This window comes from Lissotriton helveticus, chromosome 11 (assembly GCF_964261635.1).
Source record: "Lissotriton helveticus chromosome 11, aLisHel1.1, whole genome shotgun sequence".
NCBI classification, from domain to species: domain Eukaryota; kingdom Metazoa; phylum Chordata; class Amphibia; order Caudata; family Salamandridae; genus Lissotriton; species Lissotriton helveticus.
The window spans coordinates 826,120,199-826,142,966 of record NC_136072.1 but is presented as its reverse complement, the minus strand read 5'-3'; the positions used below and the strand labels follow the sequence as shown (position 1 = coordinate 826,142,966).

At 48.7% G+C, this 22,768-nt stretch overlaps 1 protein-coding gene across 4 annotated transcripts in view; it reads left to right on the top strand.

The window, feature by feature from the left end:
- The window catches only part of LOC144792108 (myoferlin-like), a 2,487,894-nt gene that overhangs the window by 1,883,186 nt on the left and 581,940 nt on the right, over positions 1-22,768 (top strand). For all 4 annotated transcript variants that reach the window (XR_013602508.1, XR_013602509.1, XM_078666979.1 and 1 more), the window contains exons 16-17: positions 10,644-10,726; positions 11,489-11,601. Coding sequence is in view for 2 of the 4 variants with exons in the window: in XM_078666979.1 (XP_078523105.1) it covers positions 10,644-10,726; positions 11,489-11,601 (196 nt within the window). In the remaining 2 variants the exon portion in view is untranslated. The remainder of the gene's footprint in view (positions 1-10,643; positions 10,727-11,488; positions 11,602-22,768) is intronic.

The following is a 22,768-nucleotide window of genomic DNA, read 5'->3' as shown; positions in this document are numbered from 1 at the left end:
AAAGTTGCCCTTTAATGATTCGCCGCACAAGCAGGGGTTACTGCACTCAGTGCCGCAGGAGGAAAGGTAACAGTGTGTCTCCCAGCCTTAAAACACTGCCATACGCGTTTCGAGCTAATGGAAAGCTCTTGATCACTGGCTCACTGAATGTCGAAAACAGGTAAGTTTGGAGCACTCCTTATTCAATTTAATTTTAAAGTCCCGCCCATGTGGGCGTTCCGTTAGGCATTCTGGATATCGTAGTCCTGGAGTATGCCTGATGACTTTGAAAAGCTCATCTATGCCTGTGCACTGTTTCCGAAAACACAGTCCAAATGTACAACCCGGTTGGGTAAAAGGCAACAGAGGCACCACTGGTTACTTCCCTAAATGTTCACTGTGGCTAAGGCCCCCTGCCTTCCTCAACGTTGCCCATACTGTTACGAGCACTCTGGATCCGCAGAACGCGGCGGGGCAAATCCGCGACCAGGCAGGTCGCTTAGTATTCTGTCCACAAGGTTGCCCTTTAAGGATTCGCCGCACAAGCAGGGGTTACTGCACTCAGCGCCGCAGGAGGAAAGGTAACAGCGTGTCTCCCAGCCTTAAAACACTGCCATACGCGTTTCGAGCTATTGGAAAGCTCTTGATCACTGGCTCACTGAATGTCGAAAACAGGTAAGTTTGGAGCGCTCTTTATTCAATTTAATTTTGAAGTCCCGCCCATGTGGGCGTTCCGTTAGGCATTCTGGATATCGTAGTCCTGGAGTATGCCTGATGACTTTGAAAAGCTCATCTATGCCTGTGCACTGTTTCCGAAAACACAGTGAGAAACAGGCCCCCATCGCCACACCTCTGACCTGTTGATAAATAACGCCATTGAAGATGAAGAAATTTTGTTCAAGGCACATTTTGGTCATGTCCAGTAACATTTTGTTATGTGCCATCGAGTTTGGAGGACATTTGTACAGATAATGTTCCAAAGCCTTAAGTCCATCGCAATGTTTTATGGAGGTATACAAAGATGAGACATCCATAGTCATTAAAATCATGTCTTCTTCCCAGACAAAACGCTCAATTTTGCTTAGGAAATCAAAAGAATCTTTGACATAGGAATTAAGGGTCTTGACGTGATCTTGAAGGAAAAAATCTACATATACACACACACACACATATATATATATATATATATACATATATATATATCTCCTTCCACAATTTTGCTTCTTCCGTTCTGCCTTGCCCATTGGTAGTTGGTGCGCTAAAGCCAGAGGAGCACACCTGACATAGTAATTCCGTCTCAAGCCAAAATAAAGCGGGCTAATCCTACAGGCAGTTGTTTTATTCCAGCAACGTGTTTTGACTGCAACGCAGTCTTGATCACACACCGGGTAATATGTGGACCGCATAATACATACAGGAATTAAAACATAGACGAAGGACATGAACACAGATAAGTGCTATTTCACAACGTAACCACGGCATCCATTTTGGAATATAACAGATATTATTCGACAATTGTTGTTCTTAGAGAATTGTCCTTATGAAACAACTGCAGAATCTGACAATAACGGTAAAAGCACTGTGGCTTAGAAACCAGTTCTATGTCCCTACTGGTTGGCACAAACCTTTTAGGCAAATGCCTTGTGACTTTTGTCAACAGTGTATAGCTGTTACGAGACCAAATTCTGTTGTTCTGCCTGTTGGCACCATGCTACAAGTAGAAAGTTAATCCGCCTATGAAAGAATCTTATTCTGCTTTTGTCATAACAGCTTATATTCAGTAAGAGACAAGGGGCCAGATGTAGGTAGGCATTTACCGGTCGGTAACGGCCGAATTCGGCCGTTACCGACCGGTAAATGCAATTTGAGATGTAGGGCCCTGTATTTTACAGAATCGGTAAATTTACCGATCGGTAAATTTACCGATCGGTAAATTTACCGATTCTGTAAAATACCGAATCGGTATTTTTACCGATTTGGTAAAATTGATATGTAGGTGGGACTCTTCTGAGTCCCACAAGCATTACAAATTCGGTATTTTACCATCAAATTCTATTTGATGGTAAAATACCGATTCCGGTGTGCATGCACATGTGTGCATGCACACCTGTGCCATATGACAGCACCAGAGCACCGACGCTGATGACGGAACCGTTCCGTCATGAGCATGGAAGGAGTTAAGAGCTCATTCTACCAGGGCAAAGTCTTCTACATCTGCCTTATCTAGAGGTGTTCCTGTTGATGACAGTTGTAGAGCGGCAACTTGGGCCTCCCTCCTCACTTTCGCGAAGCATTACTGCTTAGATTCCGAAGTGAGGAGGGATTGCCACTTTGCGCACCATGACCTTCAGGATTTCTTGGTATAGAAGAGTAGACACCCTCCTCCGGGAGTGGGGACTGCTGTGGGATTCTATTCACAAGGTGAGGAATCCATTGGCAGATGTATCCATCAGAAGAATAAATTACTTACCTTCGGTAACGCTTTTTCTGTTTGATAACGTTTTTTGGTACATTAAAAAGAAGTAATAATTTTTAACCCCAAAGTGTTATATTTGTTTGAATAAATTCAAATTAAGCAAAAGGTGGCGTAATCGTGCTATAGATTTGTTCTAGGCACTAATGAAGTAACATTTTAGTGAATTATCAGTATTGGCATTTTCTTGTGGTTTGGTTTTAGTATTCCATCGGCATAGATCCAAAGCTATGGCCAACTCTGATGTCAGACTACAAAAGGCAAGAAGCCATTCAGCAAACTGTCTCTGACATCCTTATCGACCATGAAGATTGGATCGTCACTGACGACTGCAATCGGCATGGCAGCAAAATCTGTCTCGTTATTGAAATCACTGTCAATGAAGATCCTGTTGACAAGTCTGTTCTCTTTCAATGGAGACTGAACCATTGATGGCGGCCAACTCGTGGCTGAAGTCCATATTTTCTGCAATACTGCCCCTTTGACTAGGACTACACTGCTGATGAAGAGACCCTTTCCTTTGGTAAAGCAGTACTGCTGAGGAGCACTGTTTTGGTACCCACACAGTGTACAAAACTTTGTGGTTGACAGTCTCCAGTGAGAACTACACAGACGTTGGCACAACTGCAGAAACAAAGTGTGGGTACAGTGCTTCTGTTATTGCTAGTATCGCCAATTATACCAAAACCATATTCACCTATGCAACTCTTAGATTATTCATTGTCCTCCCACAGCAAAGTTGAGTTTTATGATAGTCAAGCTTTGATATACTCAGATGACATGTAGTCTGAAGTGGCTTCACAAGTAGAAGTGCGAAATATTTTAGGCATCCTATGTGTGCCTAGATACTCGTAAAACAGAGGGTTAGATTCCCAGGAAACCCATCATTATGTCATGTTGGCTTTGAGTTGGTATACAGCTGGTTTATTGAAGCTGCTTTGCGGCAACAAACCTCAAAAGTTGTTGATGTTACACAGAGCTTCCTGCAGATATTAGGTCTTACGCTCAACAAAAAGAAGTCAGTGCTCACTGCTTCATAACACTGTTTCAGCAAACATCTGTCCATGTAGTCTAAAGCTTAATCTTTCCCAAGAAATAGGGAAACGATTAACTAATCTAGTGCAGGAGATTCTTGCAAAATTCCCACACCATGGTCACAAAACACTAATTACTATTGGTATTGGGATATGCAGCAGAAACAGGTCTTAGGTTTATGGGTAGAATATATTGTGCTAACTTCAGGCAAGCCCTAACATGATGGATGAGCAGTGATGATATTTATATAGGTCAAGATCTTCAAATTCTGGAACCACAATTTATTCTGATGATGTACTTGTACAGAAGTTAGTTTGTTCACCTGTGTAATCTTTCTGCAAGCGCCTTTGGACCACTCCATAGCAACATTTGTATGTAAACATTCAGGATCTCGGGGTAGTCAGACTGGCCATGAATTTGTTCAACTAATATCAGATATGCACAAAAACAAACGGTTCTGTCAGGTAGTAACATTTCTTTTTTGATTCATGACACAATTTACTTGTAATCACATTCAATGATTACAGAAAAAGGACAATATAACACACACCGGAATTAGGTTTTGAATCATATATTTGAATTTGATATCAAATATTAAGAGCTATAGCAATATACATATTTGATTGTGCAGAAAGAGAATCAAGTGACAGTAGTGACTTGTAGTGATAGGTGATAAGAAAAACACACTATGTACAATACAAAAATTGAAAGTGCAGTGAACAGGGAGAGAACATTCTTGTTTGTCTTTATAATTCATGCACATATGGCCCAGAGTTCATTTAATGGTTGCACTGTACTGATGGGCATTGTGCTGACATATTATATGCGTCGACGTTTCGACTCAAAGGGGTTGCGCAGTTTGTAATGCGTCTGAGTGGGTCTTCTTCAGGACAGGGGGTGGGAGTATATATCCAAGCCGCAAAATGCTAATTAGTCTCTGCGGTGGGGGGCTATTCAATCCTGCTAGAGGTGATTCATTCACTGGTAATCTTAGCTTATTTCTTTAAAGGACGTCAGATCACCACCATTCGGTTGGAGTCTGTGGCCAGTCAAAATGATTTACGGGATCAAGCCTTCCGCGTCCTGCAGTCTCTTGCTCAAGTGAAGTCACCCACCGCAGAGACTAATTAGCACTTTGCGCCTTGACTATATACTCCCACTTTCAATTTTTATATTGTACATAGTGTGTTTTTCTTATCACCTATCACCGCAAGTAACCACAGTCACTTGATTCTCTTTCTGCGCAATCAAATATGTATATTGCTATAACCCTTAATATTTGAAATAACATTTCAAATATATGATTCAAAACCTAATTCCGGTGTGTGTTATATTGTCCTTTTTCTGTAACTCATTGAATGTGATTACAAGTAAATTGTGTCTTGAATCAAAAAAAGAAATGTTACTACCCGACAGAACTGTTTGTTTTTGTGCATAACCTTTCCCAGGTTCTGAGGGCCACTGGGCCACCCCATTATTACTTTTGAGGTTGATCCACTAATATCAGAGCCAAGAGGTAGTTATATGCATTGACAATATGCCTATTTTAAATTATGTCAAAATATAGGAGGAACAAGACCACAAGTGCTTTCAGGATGCTCAGCTTCTTGGGACTGTATCTATAAACATGGAGTCAGTCTAACAATGAAATATGTGCCAGAGCTCCAAAACAGCACGCAGACGAAATGTCGATTGTCTGGATGCAAGACAATGGCAGTTGGTGTTTTATCGGTGGGACAGGCCTCCCCGGGACTATCTCCAACGTCAGAAAATTCAGAAATATCCAACCTTTTAAAGTGTCCCACGATGAGAGCAGAAGTGCTTTTGAATACTTGGCCAGGGAGATTTGCTTATGTTTTTCCACCAGTTGTAATGCCAAGGAACTTTTGTAAGCTGAAAATTCAACCATGCACCCATTCATCCTCTTTCAGTTTGTGCCCATTAAGTATTGCGTTCTCTGCTACACCAGGCAGATTCTGGTTTCAAATATTTTGTCTAGATAGTACATCAGGTAGCTGTTGTCAGATATCTCAGGACTCCAAACACACATTCCCTATTCTCAACTGGAAGAGTGAAGGAATGTAAGAAACTATTTGCTGGCACCTCTGGTAAAGAATACACCAATATGGAATCATTCCTGTCCTGAGCAAGAAAATAGACAAACCCAGAGGGCATATAAAAGGGCGACCTGCAGCCATCCCCGGGCACTACAACCCCTTTCTTCTACCCAAAAATGTGTAGATACAGGGTCCTTCTTTACTTTCACAGATCGGGTGAGGTGAAGGTTTTTACCCCTATATCCTCTCAGAAAGGAAATAGACTCACCTGTTACTTACCACCATTTCCTTTTCTCCGAGACTCCTGGGGACCACCGCATGAAGAAAAAAAATTGGCAGAGGCCAACCCCCATGAGAAGGATAACCTACATGACGACAGAGAAAAGCAAAAGAATCAGTGAAGACTAAGAGGATCAGACATGAAGAGAGAAAAATAAGAGTTAATTATTCCATAAATATTCATGAACGAATATAGCAGCAAAATTGAGAAGCATATTAAGCCTCCTAGTTTTGATTTCCGCCCATCCCTTCTCTTGGACTTGGCCCTTCTGGCAGGTTCACCCCTAAACTTTTTGCTTTTTAATTGTGACCTGGTGATAGTGATTTTTGGTTTCTGCGCACTTTACCACTGTGTCCCAGGGTAAAGTGCGTGGGTGTGGTAAGGTTGGCCTGCCCTCCCATAGGAATGCATGGGGGATGTATGTGTCCATGTTAGTTCCTGATGTGTGGGGAGTACAGGCTCGAGTTTGGTATGTGCGGACTCATGTGAATAAATGCTGCGCGATGATGTGTGCGGCATAAATGTGTCTAGTGTGGAAGTGCCACTTCTAGAAGTTGGCATGTCTGTGTAATTTATGTGAATTGGCTGTCTGGCTTATGATTGGCTGGAGCTGGCTGGTGAGCCTGGCTCCATGAGTCAGGATGGGTCTGCCCCGGTGGTGAATGAGAGATCTGCATGAGTGATGTGAGGGAGGAGTACAGCTGGGACCTGAATCGGGCTGGGCTTTCCCCACACAATGCTGCCTCCACCCCCTGTGGTGCGACTGATGTCCCTAGTCTGGCCAGTGAATGGGAAGAGTGGCTGAGCACAACAGAGTGCTCCAAAGCCAGGTGCGACTGGTTTTTCCCTTCACCCTGAAGCCTAAACAAAGGGATTTGGGGCTAAATGTAGGTAAGTTGTATTTACCGATTCATAAATACCGATTTTACCGATTCGGTATTTATGAAACGGTAAATATGAAGGGGGGAGATGTAGGTATTTCCAGATGTGGAAATACCGAATCGGTAATATTCGGTATTTACCGATTCGGTAAATACCGAATCGGTATTTCCTATTGATTCCTATGGGCTGTGAAGCCCATAGGAATCAATGGGAAATACCGATTCGGTAATTACCGAATCGGTAAATACTGAATTCTGCAAGGGTGCAGGGGGTGTCACTTTGACACCCTCTGGCACCCAAAAAATAGGCATGTGCGCCATGTGGCACACAGACATGCCCTAAGGGCATGTCTGTCTGTCACATGGCTAGGTGTGCATGCACACATGTGCATGCACACCTGAATTCGGTATTTTAACACCCAATTGGATTGGGTGGTAAAATACAGAATTTGTAGGGCCTTTGGGACTCTGAAGAGTCCCACCTACATCTGAAAGTTTCCGAATCGGTAAAAATACCGATTCGGTATTTTACCGATTCGGTAAATTTACCGATTCGGTAAATTTACCGAATCGGTAAAATATGCCCCCTACATGCCAATTCTTAAATACCGGTCGGTAACGGCCGAAATCGGCCGTTACCGACCGGTATTTTGGCTACTACATCTGGCCACAGGTGTATAAAAGAGGGGCTGTGACCCCATGTAAAGGTCTTGCTGATCCTGTCTTGAGGGGGGCTTGCTGCTGCTGTTGGGCGCCAGGAGGACCACCACTGGGACTGCCTCCCTGCCTGGAGGGTCCTGTGAGCTGGCCCCTGGGCCCAGCCTTTGCCCCCCCTGCCTTCATTTCTTTCTTGGGTGGCCTGCCAGTGCCTAGGGAGTGCTGGCCTCCCCCTCAAAATAGCGTGTGGCGCCGCTAGTGCGGCAATCCCTACTTCGAGGGATTCCCCGGCGTGGGGATCCACCCTTTTGCTTTATTTCAGAGCAGGTGCCCACCCTGCATTTGGCCCGCATTTTTATTATAAGCTGAGCAGGTGCCCACCCTGCAGGTCTGCCGCTTTTTAATATTTAAATTTCCGAGGGTGCCTACCCCTCGCTTTACCCCGTATCTTGCCCGAGGAAATCACCGCCGCCGGCCCGAGGTGAGGTACGCGCTGCCATCGACTGCCTGCAGCACAACGACCCGGAAGCGTTTTTACAAAGAACCGGAAGCCGACGGGAGCCCACCCCGTGCTCCGGTGCAACAGAAGGAAAGAGGCCAGCAAGTCTGCCCGGGGCTCTCGTGAGATGAGAGAGCCCTGCAGCCCAGGGAAGCCGCGTCAGAAAAAGAGGGCTCTGGCCCCCTCCGACGCGGATCCAGGAAGGAGCCGCTTCGAGGACACTTTCCAGGTAACTACGCTCCCAGACGTGCTTTGTAGACGCGACGCCAGGAGCGGGTGAAAAGTCGGCTGGGGGGAGGCGAGAGGTCGCGCACCCCATCGGTGCCTCTACCCCGAGCAGCCCAGCTTTCCAGAGGGCTGCTCCGACGGTTCGACCAGTTTGAGTATCACGAGCGGCCCCACTGGGCAGCGGGCCACTTCCACGTTGTCCAGTATCTTTGGGGGCATTTCCTTAGAGCCCGAGAGGCTCCACCAGTGCTGGGGGACATTTTAGTTAGAGTCCGAGGCCCCACCTGCTGCAAAGGGAGCATTTTTGTTATTCCCTGAGTCCCCCGAGCGGGACTCCAACGTCTGGGCACGCATTTCTTCTGAGCCCACGAGAGGCTCCGGGGAATTTCTGCCGAGCCCACGAGAGGCTCCAACCAAGGGAGCATTTTTCTGTCAAAGTCCACGAGGGCTCTGGGGTCCATTGTTCTTTGAATTCCCCGAGCGGGACTCCCACGTAATTTGGGGGCAGTTTTGGTGGTAGAGCGGCCCCAGCTGGCAGCGGGCCGCTCCCCCAACGTGAGGACATTTGTTTATTTAGAGCCACGAGACTCCTGCCCCAGTTGTTTACTCAGAGCCCACGAGGCTCATGAAGGACCACTAGTTTTATTTCCAGAGCCTGCAAGGATCCCACGTGGTTCTTTGCCCCATTGTCTCCGTGAAAAGCCCAGAGGAGATCCCCAGCTGCCCAGCACTTAGTGGGCAGCTGCTTCATTTAGGCTTGCCCCTCTTGCGCACTCTGCTTTGGCTGCCTGCGCAGCCTGCCCTGACATTTTGGACAAAGGGCGTTTCAGCCCCAGAGAGGCCAGTTGGCCTGGGGGACCGTTCAGGTGTTGTGCCCTTGTGTGGGGTACATGTTTATGCCCTATGTGATCTTTTGCGCAAATGTGATACCTGCCTAATGTGATTCCTTCATCATGTGTAATGCTTTATACCTCTGAATGTATGCGATGCTTAGGAGGTTGTTTTTCCTAATATAGGTCCTACTAGTGAGTTCCTGATTCCCTGCGTGATATTTTCCTAAGGCATTTAGGATTGCGTAGGTGGTACTTACCTCTTGCCAGTGGTTACTGGTTGTGTGCTACATTTGTTATTTGATGCTACAAGTATATGTTCTATGTGCTAATTATTATTCCTACAAAGTGCTAATTCTACCAAGTGCTAGTTCTAAAAGTGCTTATTCCTGACAGTGGTCCATGTGGCCCTGTCCTGTACATATATCCCCTGTAAATTCTGCCTTTGCCTGTTGGCACATTGTAAAGTGTGTGTTTTTATCTAATGTGTTTGTTATAATACAAAGGCTATTTTTATATATAACCTTGTGTGGAGTTCCTTTTGTGGGGGGCCTGGGATTTTGTTGCTGGTGGGTGCGTTTGCAAATACTTAACTTACATTGCCTCCGGGGTAAGCCTTACTGCTTGTGTCACCCTACCAAGGGGGTGAGCAGGGGTTATCTTGGCGTGTAACTCCCTTGCCCTGACTAGAGAGGTGGTTGCTGACTGGTTTTGGCACAAGTCTTAGCCAACCAGAAATCCCATTTCTAACACCTCCCAAAACCAATTTTTTTCTTTAAATTTGAGATTTGACATTGCTAGAACGAAAAGCTTTGGAAAAATGGACCATCTTTTTGTTTCATATAGAAATTCCAACAAACATTGCTCTGTATCAAAACAAGGCATAGTGGGCTTCCATCTTACTCTGCCTTGCAAAAACTGGGTGTCCTATTGGACACAGAATTAGAGCACATACCTTTAAGGCATGGTGGCCACAGCTGCACTCTTTGCTTGCATTTTCTTTACGGACTAGTGCAAAGCAGCGACGTGGATTTCAACTCATCTCTTATCCAAGCATTATTTCAAGCCAAAATCCAAAATGACAGTTGGACAGGTAGTGCTGTGGAGACTGTTTCACTAAGGTGAGTGTCATTTCCATTTATTTTTTATCCATTATACAATTTACTGATTTAGTAATATTAAATTAGGGGTGTGAACTATGAAAGATCCAATGCTGGAGATGAAAAAGTTACTTCTCTGGTACTGCAGTTCTGCAGCATTGGTATTTTTACTACATTCATATGCATCCTCTTTCCTTCCCATTCACGAGGCTAACAGTAATTTCTTAAGATAAGCTTTAAAATCTGACAGTTCGTGCCTCTGTGGAGGGTTGGAACTTTGATCCCCTCGCTCTTTTTCAACAGTGCTTGGGTCGCATATTGCAGTGGATTAGCTTCAAGTAGTCTAGATCTGTTTTTCATTGTTGCTTGCTGTACTGGGATATTGTTATGATAACATGGATTAAAGAGAATTCTCAGCTTCCTGTCTGTGAATAATTCAGGCATTTGACTCTATGAAAGATTCCAATGATGAAGAACTTCAGTTACAGTTAGGTAACGTTTTCCTACTCTTGCAATGAAAGGTCAGAAAAGATCAGTTCTTGTGTTTTAAACTCTTAGTTTTGAAGTACCATTATATTGAGAGATCTCGTTAGATTTATATATGTCCATTTCTCTCATTTTCAGGGATGCTATTGGAAATGATGAGCCTGTTGGAACCACCTCAATAAATCTGTCGCATGTGTCTTCTACAGGGGCTGAAATAGAGAGTGAGTTCTGAGGAATAAAGTTAAAGATGGGTTTGTGGGATGTAAAAGACTTGGCATGAGACAAGGACATTGCACAGCTATGTTTCACTAATTCCAGAATTGGCATTTATGTATATCTTGAGGCACTACCACTCCCTGTGCACCATTTCACTCCATGGTGGAGTCCTCTTGGTTTCATCTTCTGAAAATGTGCCTTCTGTTAATATATGAAGTATACTACCATAGTTCTCTTTTTTAACTTCTGTTTCTCTTATGTTTCCTATCCCTCTCTTGTTAAAGGTGTTTAAATTGTAAACTGGAATCATTTTAGCGAGTCTATGCTTTTACTACAAACGCAGTTGTTATATGTGAATCATTCTTCCTGACAAAGAAATGTTTTACACTATTAAGCTGAGTACATTACTGTGCCTGAGTGCCTTGTACAATTAACGTATACACACATTCTCCACCAACGGAATGGCAATTCTCGAGACAATTCCCCAGTATTGTAACAAAGAATGCCTTTTCCTGTTAACCATTTGATTCACTTGGAAATGTATTTGCACATAGAATGATTCTGTTTATTGGTATGCAACTAATTTTCAAAATACCAGCATATCTTGTTAGGGCACATCAGGTCCTCATGATCGCTAATGCTTTTAAAGTAATAACGTTAACCTCTGAAGTTCAGTATTATCAAACAATTACTAAGCCAGCACATCTCTGTTACTTCTCTAATTATTTACTTTGCCTGTCTTCTTTTGCTTTTGTTCTGAACTGTAGAAAGTTTCTCTGGCTTCTTGCCATGCTTTGGACCTAGTTTCATCAGTCTGTATGGAAGTCCTAGAGAGAACACAGGCATGATAGACCCACACGAGCAACTTAACCGAGGAATTGTGAGTAACTCAAAATTTAAATTTGAATGCTCTTGAAATTAGTTAGCTAGGTGAGTTGGTCTCGGTGCCCCCAGATATGTCTGAAAGGGGGGCTGCACATCTCTCGCATTACACCTAACCTCTTCCAACTGCAGATTCCTCACCTTAGAATATTTTGCTGGTATCAGACTGGATATAGAAAATCTTGAGAGGTACCTCTATGTGCCAGTAGGTGATGTCCCAGCTTTGCATCAGTGTCGAAAGTGACATTGCAGTACCTGTATAGGGGCCACCCCGCGTGCTGACATCCGATCCTTTCCGCGTCAGTAGTTCAGGATTCGGAGAGCTATCACAGTCATTTTTTGACCGAATCTTTTCTACATTTTTGATGACCTTTTTAAGCTTTGATCCCAGTGTGCTAGCACTCTATGTTCCCTGCCCAACCCTCTGAGCTCAAATCCTAGAGGGACAGGCAGATGTCTGCGTCAAATCCCCACTTGGTTTGTCTCTGGTGCCTGGAGTCGGGACACAACCACAAGGCCCGGGGTCAGGATATGACCCCAAGGACTGCCCTGAGTACAAGCCAATGCCTCCAAAAGTGATTTTGAGAGTGGCATGGCAAAAGAAGGCCGCATTGCTCCCACTCCTGGAGCCAATCCCGCGGTTTAACTTCCACGCACTCCAAGGTCTCATCGTCAATGTCAGGTAAGTCTAAATAGCAAAAGAAGTTGTTGAAGCCCTCTTTGACTTCTACTTTCCGTCATTGTGCTACCAGGCCCGCTCCCGCACTCCACCTTTGAAACTGGCATCAAGGACCGCTTCATGCTACCCTGAGTTTCCGAGCCCTGAAGAAACGCCCGCCCGCTCAAAATCTTTGATGCCATGCATTCCATCTTTGGGCCACCGACTCCCTCTGGAGTCCCTTCAGGCCCCACAGAGCTGGGAGGTGTCACTGCTTAATTACCATCAGCAGCTTTGCCCTCAACCCCAGCCGGGGCCCTTGGATCCGCCCCCAGATCTGTACCGCCATGGGTGCTGCCATCCACCCCGGTTCTGCCTCTTCCAGCGCCATCCCTGGCACCATTCCACAACGACCCGATTCATATTCCCGATGCCGACCTGGTGCCACTCGACGTTGCTGCCAGCACCATCTAGCCCTCCACATCCCTTGAACTTTCCATCCCTTTACAGACCCTACCCTCCTGAAGGGGTTGATGAGTAAGCTTTATTGTCCCATGATGATGATGACAACTTGTATGAGGAGCTGGGTGATGCCAGTGGCCTGGATACTTCCTCAGACTCTAGCATGATTTCCCTTCTGGGTCAAGTTTCAGAGGGAGGTGCATTTTTGCCACCGTGATGTTTTGCAGGACGGAAGAGGTCCTCTATCTCCAGCTGCCAGCCATCGAGGTCAAGAACAATGTCTTGACAGAGGTGCTTCACCCGAGGCGGGCTCATCTGAACCCATCCTCTTCTTTAATGCAGCCCTCACCGTGCTGCTCCTGGGGCTGTGGGGGGAAACCCTGCACGTGGACTTCTCTGCACCAGCAGATTACCTGTCTACAATATCCCGCTCTGAGAGATCCCACCGTCCTCACCCAGCCGCCCTCTTCTGAGATCCTGGTGGGTTAGTCCTCTAAGCAAACATTAACCAAGCACACTCCCTACCACATCAGGAAATCCAAGAGGCTGGACACCTTTGAGAGGCACATCTTTTCTTCCACCAGCCTTGCCCTGCTGTCGGTGAACACCTTATGCTTCTTGGGCAGATAGTCCCATGTGTTGTATGAATTAGTTGGGCAGCTGCTTCCCATGTGTTTTTTTGTTTGTTTACATTTGTTTACTGGAGCGTAGCTGCTTCCCATGTTGCCAGAAGAAGTTTGTGCCATCCTCAACCAAGCTTTGGTAGATGGCAGAGATGCTCCAGACTCTCTGGGTAGAGCCATGGCTTCTACAGTGGTGCGGAATTGCCATATCTGGTCACAGTCCAACGAGTTCTCAGGGTATGTTCAGTCTTTACTGATTGACATGCCTTTTGATGGCTCTGACCTGTTTGGTAAGAAGGCCAATGCAGTTCTTCAGCACTGTGGCAAAAGCAGGTTAAATTCCAAATGCCTTGGCCTTTCCCTCTCGACCCAGCCGCAACAGCAGTCTTTTCATCCTATAGTGGAAGTGGCAAGGGCAACTTTGGGCATCCACAAAATCAGTCATACCCAGTCCACCAGCCTGCCCAGTACTTTCAAGGACGGGGTCGCGGAGCCTAAATAGAATGAAGGAGCCAGCATGCAGCTCAGTCCCTTTCCCCTGTGGCTGCCACCGCTTCCAAGCCCCTTTAGCATGCCCTCCAACTAGAAGAGTCATTGTGTTAGTGGCAGAATCAGGCACCGCCTACCCCTATGGTCTACTGCTAGAAATTGGGTTCCTGTTTGACTGGGATATGAGCCCTGGTCAAGCAGTAACCATAATCTTAGTCAGGGTAAGACACAAGTACACCCTAAACTGATCCTCTCACTCACCAAGGATCCTTTCACCGCCAAAACCAACCTCCATGAAGGTATGACAGCCATCGCCGATTGGACTACATCAAACCTTGTACATTCGCTAGGATCCCCTGTCGACATGCCAAACTTACACCTGACTCACTCTCAGATGCTCAACTTCATCTGAATAATCCAGGCAGGTCACTCGTCACGCCGCGTAGCTTCGGCCCTTTGTTTGTCACTTTTGTGCTCCCTGCTGTGCCTTCCTCCCTCCCCGCACCCCCCTCACCGGTCCTGCTTCCCGCCGCTGAATCCCCTGCGGCCCTGCCCCCCGCTCCCATTCGTCCATCGCCCGCCACCCAGGTGCTCCTCCCTCCCACCTCCCCCTCTTAAGGCAGCCGCTACGCGGCAGTGACAGTGACCCATGACCCTGCTCAAAGCAGGTCGCTCCTCACGCCGCGTAGCTGCACCTGACTGCGCCCGTGTATCCCCTCTGCTCCTGCCAAGTTCGAGGCCCACCTGGTAGGCCTTAGTCTGCCCGTATTTTTGCCTGTAACTGTGCTTTTTCAATTTTGTGCCAGTGCTCTGTTTTCTGCTAATTTGTGCTTCTGCCCTTTGTTTGTCACTTTTGTGCTCCCTGCTGTACCTCCCTCCCCGCGCCCCCTCACCAGTCCCGCTTTCCGCCGCTGCATCCCCTGCGGCCCCCCTCCCGCTTCCATTCGTCCTTCACCCCCCCACCCAGCTGCTCCTCCCTTCCACTTCCCCCTCTTATGGTGGCCGCGCGCAGCGAGCGCCCCCGAAGGCTTGCCTTAGGCACGCCTTCGTGCCTAAGGCAAGCCCGTCTGCGCCCGTCCGCTCCTGGTCGCGCCCAGCACCAGAACCCCTGAACCCCGAAGACACCACGACACCCAACTGCACTATAATACCAACACTTTCCACGCACTCAACCCCGGACAAAAAACACACCTGCTACCGGGCCACCCCGAAGTGCACCCAAGGGCCCTTCACCTGCCGGAACTGCAGTTTCTCCAGCATCCGACCCGCAAAACCACCAACCAATGAACCCAACCACCTGAGGTGCATCCTCCTCAAAACTCGCTCCGCCAGCAAACACGCCATCGAAATCTGAGACCTCCTCGACTCAACAGCCCCAGACGTTGCCTTCCTGACGGAAACCTGGCTGAACCCCGCTTCAGCACCCGACATCGCCATAGCCATCCCAGAAGGCTACAAGATTGCCAGCAGAGACTGCACCAACGGAACAGGAGGTGGAATTGCCATTGTCCACAAGAACACCCTCAGCGTCTCGACCAGCAATGACGACACCCTCAGCACCGCCGGATACCTGCACTTCCAGATTCACATCGACCCCAACCCACCCTCAGAGGAACGATTATCTACAGACTCCCTGGACACAGACCACAGTTCAGCGAATCCATCGCCGACCTTATCAGCATCCACGCCCTCGCCTCCACAGACTACATCCTCCTCGGGGACCTGAACGTCCACCTCGAGAACAACAACGACATCAACTCCACCACCCTGATCGAAAACCTTTCCAACCTCGAACTCAGACAGCTGGTGACAACACCCACCCACGCCTCCGGTCACAGGCTAGACCCCATCTTCTCGGCAAGCCCCCACGTCTTCTTCAATCACACCACCGAACCCCACTGGACCGACCACCGCTGCGTCCATTTCACCTTCAGGAAGCCCACCACGTACCACCGCACCCAACAGACGCCTCGTCGCTGCTGGGGCAAAATCACAGAAGAACAGCTAGCTACCACCATCGCCCCCACTGAACCCGACACCGCCGCCCTCATCCTCCAACAGTGGATCGAAGACTGCGCCAACACTCTCACCCCGCTCAAAACTCCCACCAACAGCCACACCAGCAAGAAAGCCACCTGGTTCATTGAAGACCTCCAGGCCTCCAAGCATGCATGCCGGAAACTGGAGAAGAACTGGCTCCGTGACCGATCACCAGACAACTACACGGCCCGCAAGAACGCCACCTGCAGACACCATCAACTCATCAGAACCGCCAAAAGAACCGCATTCAAGGACCGCCCTGACAACAACGCACACAACAGCAAAGAGCTCTTCAGCATCGTGAAGGAACTCTCCAACCCCAGCTCCAACACCAACGACGTACCCCCTTCACAGGACTTGTGCGACTCACTGGCCACCTACTTCCACCACAAGATCGCAGACATCCACGACAGCTTCAACGCCACGACCGCACCGCCAACCACTGAGACCTCCACCCCCGCGTCCACCAGCCGCCTGATCGTATGGTCCAACGTCAACGACGATGACACCATCAAAATCATGAACACCGTCCACTCTGAATCCCCGTCTGACCCATGCCCACACCACGTCTTCAACAAAGCCAGCACAATCATAGACCCCCATCTCTGGAAAGCCATCAACATCTCCTTTGAGACAGCAACCTTCACGGAGAGCTGGAAGCACGCCGAGATCAACGTCCTACTCAAGAAGCCCAAGGCGGATCCCAAGAACCTCAAGAACTTCTGTCCCATCTCCCTGCTCCCGCCGAAGGTCACCGAGAAAATCGTCAACAAACAACTGACCCGCTACCTCGAGAACAACAACATCCTGGACCCATCCCAGTCCGGCTTCCGCTGCAACCACAGCACCGAAACCGCCCTCATCGCCACCACCGACGACATCAGGACCCTGCTCGACAATGGAGAAACAGCAGCCCTCATCCTCCTGAACCTGTCAGCCGCCTTCGACACAGTCTGCCACCGCACACTACGAACACGCCTACACGACGCCGGAATCCAAGAGAAGGCCCTGGACTGGGACACATCCTTCATCTCCGGCAGAACTCCGAGCATCCACCTCCCACCCTTCCGCTCCACCGCCACCGAGATCATCTGCGGCGTACCCCAGGGCTCTTCCCTCAGCCCAATGCTGTTCAACATCTACATGACAGCCCTCGCCAATGTCGCCCGACAGCACAACCTCTACATCATAGCCGACGACACTCAGCTGATCATTTCCCTCACCAAAGACCCCCACACCGCCAAAACCAACCTCCACGAAGGAATGAAGGCCGTCGCAGAATGGATGAGGAACAGTCGACTGAAGCTGAACTCGAACAAGACAGAGGTCATCATCCTCGGCTCCACCCCTTCAGCCTGGGACGACTCCTGGTGGCCGACTTCACTGGGAACAGCCCCGACACCCACTGACCACACACGCAACCTGGGGATCATCCTCGACTCCACCTTCTACATGACTAAACAGGTCAACGCCGTCTCCTCATCCTGCTTCAACATCCTACGAATGCTCCGCAGGATCTTCAAGTGGATCCGCACCGAAACGAGAAGAACCGTCACCCAGGCCCTCGTCTCCAGCAAGCTGGACTACGGAAACGCCCTCTACGCAGGAACATCGACCAAGCTCCTGAGACAATCGCAGTGCATCCAGAACGCCTCAGCACGACATCCTCGACATCCCCCACCGCAACCGCATCACACCCCACCTGAGAGACCTACACTGGCTCCCCGTCAACAAGAGAATAAACTTCAAGCTCCTCATCCATGCACACAAAGCCCTCGACAACGCCGGCCCAGCGTACCTCAACAGACGACTGAGCTTCTACAACCCTACCCGCAAGCTCCGCTCCGCTGGTCTCGCCCTCGCCACCGTCCCCCGCATCCGAAGAACAACCGCCGGCAGCAGATCCTTCCTCCCACCTTGCCGCCAAGATCTGGAACACCCTCGGCCACCAACTTACGGCAGACCCAGGACCTACTGGCCTTCAGAAGACTCCTCAAGACCTGGCTCTTCAATCAGTAGCAGCACCCCCCTCACCCCCGCCCCCAGCGCCTTAAGACTTTTACGGGTATGTAGCGTGCTTAACAAATGTCCTGATTGATTGATTGATTGATTGATTGATTGGACACAGTTCAGTTCCACGCCTATCCTCCAGAGCAGTGAGTCCGAGGTATTCAGGATATGATTGGGCCTCTTTCCTGGATTTCGGTAAGACTGACTCTGAAGCTGCTGGGTCTCATGGCCTCCTGCATCCTGCAGGTACAACATGCCCTAAGGCATGTGCGAGCCCTGCAGTGGGACCTGTAGCCCCAGTAGACACAGCGTCTTTCAGACCTGGTCTAGGAACCAGCAGAGGTGGCTGACGAACCAGGATTTGGCCAGCGGCAGCCTACTCTCCCTTCCCCAACCAGAGCTCACTGTGGTGACAGATACATGACTCCTGGGTTGGTGAAACCATCAGGGAGAAGAGGATATTAGAAGACTGTGGTCTCCGGCAGAATCTCAGGTCCACATCAGCTTGTTGGAGTTGAGAGCTATTAGCTTGGCATTGAAGTCTGCATCAGGTGTTTACAGACAACGCCACCGCCATGTGGTAGTGCAGCAAACAGGGAGGGGTGGAGTCAGAGAGTATGGTAACCAGACCTTCTGAGCATGACCATTTGTCTGCCAGTCTGGTTGCCTCTCCGGAAGGATCTTCTGTCACAGACAACAATGCAGAGTCACCCACTCGAATCTGCACACTCTCCACCTTCATGCATGGCGATTGAGTGGCTACAGTTGAAGTTTTTTGATCTTGCTCCTGAAGTTTGTGATGTCATCTTGGGAGACATTTGCCCTTCCACTGAAACTGTTTACACCTGCTATTAGGATACATCTGTGGCTTGGTGTTCCTCATGCAACGTGAACCCCTTTTCTGTACCTCTTGCAGAATTCTGTTTGTTCTTTCCTTATCCCGACATGGCCTTGACATGGTTATTTATCAACCATTTTGACTTTCTTGTTGCTGCCTCATCAACCTGCGCTGAGTCCCATGACTCAGTTTTTAAAAGATCAGCAGCAGTTGTTCCTGCCTACCCCTTTTATGATGCCCCAATGGGACCTTAATTTGGTCCCTACTTACCTCATGTATACTCCTTTGAGCCCCTGCATAGCTGCTCTATTCGGCTCTTGACCATAAAAATGGTTTTCCAGGTGGCTAGTAAAATCAACCAAGAGGGTCAGTGAGTTTCATGCTATGTCTGTTCACCCTTCATACTCCAATTATTTCTTGCCTTAAAAATTGGTCCTTTGGATGTCTGCCTCTTCACTCTCAAAGGTTGTCACCCCTTATATATTTCCCATAGCAGCACTCTGTCTGCCTTCTACGGTTGGTTTCATCTTTCCAAGAAGGAGGAGAGACTCCATCTTTTGTAACCTAAGAGAGCTCAGTCTTTCTGTATTAATTGCACCAAAGATCATGGTGTGGACGATCAGCTCTTCATTGGGTTCACCGGAGCAAAGAAGGCAATGCTATGCATATATGAACCATCTCCAGATGGATAGTACTTTGCATACAAATCTGCTACAAGCTGGCAAAGAAGAAACCCCTAGGGGCTTGCATGGTCACTCCATCAGGGCCAAGGCAGTCACTACTGTGTTAGCAAGTGGAGTACCTATCCTGGACATCTGCAAAGTTGCCACTTAGACATCCCTCCATATGTTCGTGAAGTATTACTTTTGGACAGTCAGGTCTGGCGTGATGGGCATTTCACGCTGTCTGTCCCCTAGGACTGTTTGTCCAAGACAGTTCGCAGACCCACCTCCAGGGAGAAATGGCTTGGGTATTTATTCTAAGGTGTGGAATCTGTGGTTATAAGTCTCTATCAGAAGAACAAGTTACTTACCATCAGTAGCGCTTTTTCTGGTAGAGTCTCTAACCGCATATTCCTCACCGACCCTTCAATCATCCTTGCTCTGCAAACTGGACTCTTTACACAAAAACTCTGTTTAGATACTGTTAGACCTGTCAGCCTTAGGGTGGTTTTCCCCTATTTTTTTCGCTTTTGCCTCATTTTTCCCACCTTCTTTTTGTTGGCCTTAGGTCTCTGGGCACCTTTCCATTGCTAATCAATGCTAAGGTGCAGGTGCTCTCTTCCCCCAACATGGCTGCCACTGACCCCTTCTACTGCAGCGTGGTCTTATTAGGCGCACTCTAGTAGCCAGGAGCTGGCTGGAACCCCTAAACATTGTAGCAACACCAGCCTGCCTGCCTGCCCATAGCTAGAGTGAGGAAGCTCCTGGAACCTTCCAGAATAGGGGAGTGGTCACCAACTGCCCACTGCCAACTGTCAACTGCCACTATAAAAGAAAAGGGAGGGAAACTTTCTAGTCAGTCTAGAGTTGGGGCATCACTGACCTGGGGGACCCTACGCACGAGACTTAGGCATTAGGGCCTTGTCAGGAACCTATACCACTGGGGGTGACAGGGTTTAGGCGCTGCCCACCAAGCTGTGTAAGGAACACTGAACTAGCCCACTGATCTGGCCTGGCGGGAGGGGAACCCAGGGACCATCTGAAGTGATCTGCTGAGGAAAGCCTTCAACTCATAACCCCCCCCCCCTCCTCCAGAAACCAGGACTTTACCTCAGAATGACACAGGACTCAACTGGCGTCGAGAAGACCCCTTTCTGTGCCCCCAAGGACTACTGGGGATCAACCAGTTATTGGGCCTTGCCACCTCTGCGCCCCGCGTATCAACCTGTGCCCCCAGTGCTGTGCTGTCTGAAGTGATAACCTGCCTGCTAAGCGCTAAGGAGAAACCTGTCCCTAGCGCTTTCTCTACCAAGCGCTGCATTCCCCCCTGAGCGCTGTAGCCTGCCAAGAACTGCTGACATTGCTCTTGACGCGTCGGTGAAGAGTGAGCGCGGTGACCCCCTGAGGCGCTAAAGGTGCCACGCGCCAATCTGCCCCATTGCGCTGCGCCCGGAGAGAAAATCAGCACTGACCGTCTCCCAAAGCGCTGAGGTGAAGAGGCGCGGAAACGGGACGAAACTCACCGCCGAGGCCCGGCGCTGTCCGCATCATCCCCGCTGTGACTGGAGGCCGGTCCTCACGACAGCGGCCCCAAAGCCCCCTTTGCGGAGATCCTCGCACCTCATCGCCTCACCCCGGCGGCCCTCAGGGCCAGGGGAGGGCCGCCGCTGCACCCGGGAGGCCGCCCTAGGCCTCAGTAGGCCGAAGAAGCCTGACTCCAGCCTCCCGTGATGGGGGTGCATCTTGGACTCCGCCCCCGCCGCGCCCTCATTGGCCCGTTGTGCCACGCCCTTGCCGAGGTTGTGCCCGACCGGTCCCCTGCCTCTGACGACAGCGCGAGGCCCGGGGCCAACTGCAGCGCGGCGCGGGGGCTCTTCAGGAGTCGCGAGACTCCCCGATCCGCCACCACACCGCCCTGGGCCGAGTGAGGCCCCGGAGGGCCGCAGTCCTCCTCTGCTTGCTGTGATCATTGCAAGGGGCCCTGGGAAGGCCCGAAGACCACAGGTAAAGCCCCGGGGGAGGGCGGAGAACCCACACAAACGTGGGACCTCCCAGGAGCGAGGGGGAGGCCTGTGACCGCCCCACCCCCCGGGAGAACTTGAGACTGAGCACCGTTGGCCCTAATTGACCCTGAAAATACCGCAACTGGGCCGGAGCCGGCAATCCTCCTACCACAACCATTGGGGAGAACTAGTTGTTTCCACTCACCCTAGGCCAGCCCAGAGGTTAGGTATATGGGCTGAGGGATTGTTTATTGTTGCTTGATGCAGGGTTTAACTTGGCTTGATGAAATGCATTACCTACGTTCAATGAAATGTTTACCTTCCTTTGATGACCTGCTAATTCCTGCAGCTAGGGAATGTTATTGCTGAGTAATAAAACGTCACTCCTTGGATGAAATGTTTATTCCTGCATAAGGAAAGGTTGACTAGATGCCCACAGGTGTATAAGGAAATGTTTTATTCCTGCAACATGAAATGTATGTGCATGTCTCCTTAACGAATTCCTTGCAGATGCTCACTGGAAGATTTTACCAATGCTACATGAAATGTTTTAATCCTGTCTAAGGCAGTATTTTCTGAAGGGCCTACATATACTCACTATTTAATATTTATTTATTTATGTATTTATGGCCAAGTACTGAATAATATGCGTTTTAAGGAAAGGTAATGAGTTATTACTACTGTGATTCTTTTTTTTTTTTTTAAAAACCTTTATTGCACAATGTCAAAAACAAATACGGGCCTACAACCATCCGGCCGGCCTCAACAACGTTTTGGAGCACATCAGCACACAATATGGCATCGCAGCAATATTCCAAACAAATTACAGTCGATTCGAATCACACCGGAAGACATGTACTACCAGGAAGCAGGAGAAGGGGAAGGTTCATTGTTAAAGGTTTTCCTTTTTTTGCTTGTAAATAAAGAATAGTAAGCTGGAAAGACTAGAAAGGATCAAGGACCAGACAGATCAGCAAAATTGAAGCGGGCAACTCACAGCAAGAATCCAGCGAGCATGAAGACATCGTTAAAATGGCGGCACCAAAACAGTACATAAGGATTGACAATCGCAGAACGCATCGTGCGCCAGTTGCTACCCACCCCCTTACAACTAACACCAGTGACCCAGAGAAAAAGGGGAAAGACAAAGGGTTATATAAAATAAAAAGGAAATAAAGGCCCATAGAAACCAAAAAGAACGAAATAAGATCCCCCCACCCTACATGCATGCAAAGGCTACGGCCTACCCCCCCCCCCTTGCAATGTGTCTGTCGCCCCAAAAAGAATACCCGAAATGAAGAAGAAAGAAAAGAACAGAAAGAAAAAAGAGGCATATATTACCGGAGGAGGGCCATCCATAAGTACCCAAAACAGCCAGCA